The sequence below is a fragment of the Myzus persicae genome, unplaced genomic scaffold, assembly GCF_001856785.1.
Source record: "Myzus persicae strain clone G006 unplaced genomic scaffold, MPER_G0061.0, whole genome shotgun sequence".
Taxonomy (NCBI): Eukaryota; Metazoa; Arthropoda; class Insecta; order Hemiptera; family Aphididae; genus Myzus; species Myzus persicae.
Genome location: NW_019100914.1, coordinates 425301 through 430539, shown reverse-complemented (window position 1 = coordinate 430539; position 5239 = coordinate 425301). Strand labels below are relative to the sequence as shown.

The 5239-nt window shown below is 28.1% G+C and overlaps 1 protein-coding gene across 1 annotated transcript; it reads right to left on the bottom strand.

Annotated features, from left to right (window-relative positions):
• Positions 1 to 345: 345 nt before the first annotated feature.
• On the bottom strand, positions 346 to 4471 carry LOC111026807. Its single transcript, XM_022304956.1, has 6 exons — positions 4408 to 4471; positions 4190 to 4283; positions 3398 to 3497; positions 2405 to 2530; positions 1224 to 1382; positions 346 to 755 (listed from the first exon to the last, which is right to left on the bottom strand). Exons 1-6 carry the CDS (start codon positions 4469 to 4471, stop codon positions 690 to 692), a joined length of 609 nt encoding a protein of 202 aa, XP_022160648.1. The 3' UTR covers positions 346 to 689.
• Between the last annotated feature and the right edge of the window lie 768 nt (positions 4472 to 5239).

Genomic DNA, 5239 nt, shown 5'->3' with positions numbered 1-5239 from the left:
TTAGGTATGGTTTATATGAGTTCTACATGGAATTAAATGTTTACTCTGAGAATCGGTTTAGACATGAATGGAATGTAGTACAACTTTATGAACATCATTAAAAAATCGGTTTAGATGCAGACACAATAAATGACACAAAAGTAGTTGTCCATTACTTGATATTTCCGTTGATGTGAATAAAGCGTTTGATTATTTCAAAAATTAAATATAATTAATGAAACGATCAAAGTAAAAATCAACAGCATTTAAAAAAACATAAACAAGATTCATCATTCTTTCGTTTTTTTTTTTTATTATTTTATTAAAGATGACGCTTCGATGACGTGCTCGTTTTCTTGTTTTACACATGGATACTTAAATAATTTAAACTAAATTGTACAATTTAATATTTTACATCCATAATAATATATTTTGGATGGATTCTTCGTCAGGGCCCAAAGCGTCGTGAAGTTGCTCAGGTGTGTTGAATTTTCGTCATCCTCTTGTGTGTCTCTACATTCTGTAAATAAGTGTTTGATCGATGTTGGATATCCGCATGTAGGCTTATTCTTGCTTTTTATTTTTTTCATGAGATGGCCATGTGTATAGTATGTATGACCAACCATTCGTTTTGCTATTTATTTGTAACTCGGATGTAGATTATTTTTGTTATATTTTTGTATGATTTTATTTTGCAGAGGATCCGTTGATTATTCGTTCATTGATTTTATATATTTTATTAAAACCGATACGGCCGTGTAGCAATCACCCATGGTCTGTAATAAAAAATGAATAAAGTTCATTTATAATTTTGGATGAAATGTATGGTTTTTTGATTCAAAGCGAAGCAATGAATGTATTTTTTATACAATACTGAGTGTTTTTTATTTATTTGTGTATCTGCAATCTGTACACTAGCAAAGAAAAATACATCTATTTTTAACTTTGTAGATCTCTAGTAGCTTAAATCTCAAGTATATTAAAAATGTATCCTAAGTATACATAAACAGGAAAAAAAAATATAACTAGAATGTGATAAATGGTGCGTCTGATCGTCCAATTTTATAAATCATTATTTATCAGCCTAATCAAATCAAAATATCAATAAATAACTTGGTATATGAACAGATTGAGGTTTTAGAACATTTTAGAATTATTTTATTCAATAAAATAAGAGATAATGATTACAGAATGATTGTTCCGTAAAATAATTAAACAGGAATTTTAAGATACTCTTTACTCACCTTAAAAAACATCTCCAAGTTTACAATTTTCGTTCTAGTAAATTTTAACTTTTGGTAATGAGCATTATGCATTTTCATTGTTAATAAAATCATTTTTCTACACCTTATATCCATTTTGGTCCAATTGCTGCTGTACAATGCCAATACTATTGCATCTTTCTTTAATAAATAAAAATATAATATAAATTTAATATAAATTATTGATGAATATATCGCCAGAAGAAGGGGAAAAATTGGATGTACCATTGATAAGTCTTTTAGAGTATGCAAGCGACATAGTGCTTTTAAAGAACATTGAAAAGTCTATGCATAAGACTCATATCAGCAGCAAAAAGAGTGGGCTTGCAAGTTGAAGAAGAGAAAGCAGAACATATGGAAATCAGAAGACATCTGGATGGAACCCAAACAGACGAGTTCTTAAAGGTAGGATCGTTTAGTTTGAAAATTAGTATCAGAATTAAAATTCCTAGGGACAATGATCATCCAGTCAAACAATATGGAGTATGCGAGATACTAAAAATTTACAATAATCAAGATTGAGGATTTTTGAAAGGAAAATATTAAGAAAGATACGCGGACCATGCCGCCACCATTTATTTGGAAAATTTGGTAAAATAAATAAAGATGAGCTATGTAACATGAAAAACAGATTCGATTTATTTACTGAAACATAAATAAACTAAAACTGGAATTGACAGGTCATGTGTAGAGAACATTTGAAGCCATGATAAAGACGGTTCTTCAAGAGAACCTAAGAGGAAAGAAACCGAATGCGATGGGAGTATTGTGTCAAGAAGGATGTAGCAGAATTTTTCCCGGATGAAGATTTGCATATTATATAGGATGAAAACCTCCACGAATGGAGGCGTTTGTTTGCATGTGTAAGCTCAACGGCAGTAAACAAAAATCTATTAAAATCTTTTCAATCAATGACTTAATAAAATTGATGAAAATGATAGTAGTATTAATACATCGTGTACTCATAGTTCTTCCCAATCGTGAAGAAGAATTAACTATTCTTGATTTTTAATACAAGTTAAAAGATTGCAATGCAAGTATCAACAATTCATCATTTGAAAAAAAACTCATTGATTTCATTATTATTATCTATGACTACTCATAAGACGTACATGCTTGATTAAAAAATATAGAACTCTAAAAAAAAATGCATTTCAATTTACTTGATCGTGTAAATATCCAAATAAATAACACTCCATATATATCTGAATTGAAAGTGGAGGGATTGCGGAAAGAATTTTTATTATTGCAACATCCGAATACATATATTTATCCACGTCGGAGAAACTCTGAAATAATTTTACTCTTTATAAGTTTGCAACTTTTAAACTAATTTATACATATCGAGCATACCTGAACCTCAATATTATATAACTTTCAATATTTTGTATGTTAATGGACAATGGGCAAAAGAAACGATTGATTATTTTATTTTATTATTTATGTTATATTTTATTTATTTATTATACTTAAACGAAATATTTTATTTACTTTATACACTAAAATCATTTAAAAAAAACGCTTTTCGTGTTTATTATATAGATAACTTAAATGTTGTAAGACATGTGATCCACAATAAACATTTATTTCTTCAAAAATATTGATATTTATTAAAATAAAAATTAATAGATATCGAAAAAAAAAATGTATGCAATCTTTGTAGAAGAATAACATAATACTTTGTCTTCCTTTAATTTGTTTATTACTTAGTTGGCATTAATACTAGTGAAAAAAATATATTTTGCCAATAAACTTTTGTTTATTATTTATTTATACACATAAATAGTGTATTTATGGTTGGTAATTTGAATTTGGAACTATTACAGTAATCCTTTAGGTTGAGAAATAAGGTGGATATTGAATTGCATGATGTGTAATTTTATAAGCCGAAAAGTAACAATAATAAAGTATAAATTGTTTTGAGTTAAAATCTGATATGATTTTAATAGTTGTACTTAGTTCGATTACTTCTAAAACATTACAATACGGATAATAAAAATATAAATTCATTAATTTCAAAAACTTTTTTATGGTATTCATTTCTATGATTTCGTTTGATTGAATAATAAATTGCATAGAAGCTAAATATAGATATGAGTTATATTGAACTCATATAATAATCGTGATGTAAATTAAGTTTAATGAAATTGTTTTACCATTATAAAAATGAACCAAAGTACGATGAGTGTTAATGACAAAACAACAATTTGTACCAATAGTATTCGTCCAAATAGAGTTAAAAAAACTCCATATTTCCTGAAAAAAATAATAAATGCAGACATTGTATGTAATTTTCTTATAAATATATCACTTATGATGTTTATTAGACAGAGATAAAGTGTTTTAAAGATATAACACCCCACGTCAAACAACCATATAACAGAAAAACTTTCACCATTCTTATGGTTGAACAGTAAATTTCTATGTTTCAGAAAAGGCGTTGATCTCTATGTAGCGATATTATAAAAACAATAAAAAATAATTTGAGTATTATTTCATCAGTGATGAATCATCATTCATCACTATTAAACTTAACGTGATTCCATCACCTAATTTGTATATCAAGATTTTCTGCATACAATTAGGATTAAATAGAATTTATTTGAATATTTTTAGGTTTACTCGTTATATATTTAATAATGGTTGAAGTCTTCATTCGGAGAACGTCTGGTGCACTGGCACTGGCTGATACGAACATCTTTTAATTAGATAATTTTGAAAATAAATTAAATTAAAAAATATACAGCTTATATATTATTGATATCGCTATCCCCAAAAATAAAATAATTTAAACCATTTTGTTAATTAAAAAATAATGACTATCATATACTATAGGCCTTAAGGTAGAGAATATTTGCATGCATATTTAATTAATTTAGAATTATTTTATAGCTAAGATGAAATAATATTTTATGATAATTTCATAAAAATAGAGAAATAATTCTTACTTCATAACTGCTTGGTAATCGATTACAACCGTTTTTAATTCACCATATAATAAATCGTTTTCGTTAGATTTATTTATTTTTTCATCTTTGTAATCTTAAATTCGACAAAACAATTATGTCAATATTTACCGTTGTTCGCTGACCAATTATTAAACCAACCTAATATGTAAGTGTACAGTTAATGTGTACATACGACATACCTCAAAAATTGTACTCACCAATTAGGGAATGTGAATCGTGAAACGATTCATGTCCGAGTGATTTGAACGCAATGCAAACCATTTTCATCTGACAGCACACAGCTAAACATAGTGTTACCAGAAGTATGTCAAATATGATGAATAACATTGCCACTGAGATGATGGAGAAGGCCTCCACGATATAAAATGTATTATAATGTGAGTTGTACGTTCTGTCAGAGACGATTAAATAGAAATTGAAGACGTTTAGGCGATATTGCATGAACGAACCGTCACGGTTTTTGATCGTGATCAATTCGTTACTGCATACTAAAGTGCTGATGATGTAAAAGATTATTGACGACAAATACGCTATAGTAAACACGGTAGTTAACCACACCGAACGTTTTCGACAAACTTCCAGTATTTTATGTCTGTCCTGGTGACAGAAAGATGTAAAACTGTAGCGAGTTATCGACAAACAGTTCCAAAAGTCGTTTGAGTGGTGGACGATTATCCACATCTTGTAACATATGAGCATAACACATTCCGCTTTCCAGAAAAAATCTACGCTTAAATACATATTAGACGTAAAATAATATAGACCGCTAACGTTCAAAATCATCGAAACAATACACGAGTACAGCACAATTAATGCTACGATAATGTGGTATATGTTTTTACCACGACATTTCACTGTTCCAGGATCCAATATTTGATATAAGCCTATTAGTTTGGCCAACCGAACGTTAAAAACATGGTTCTTCTCTTCCAAAGTGTCCATCAAAATATTTTAATATTATAATCACGTAGAGAAAATAAATATATAATATTTTGTATTTTATACGACCATCGAAAAATATACATACAT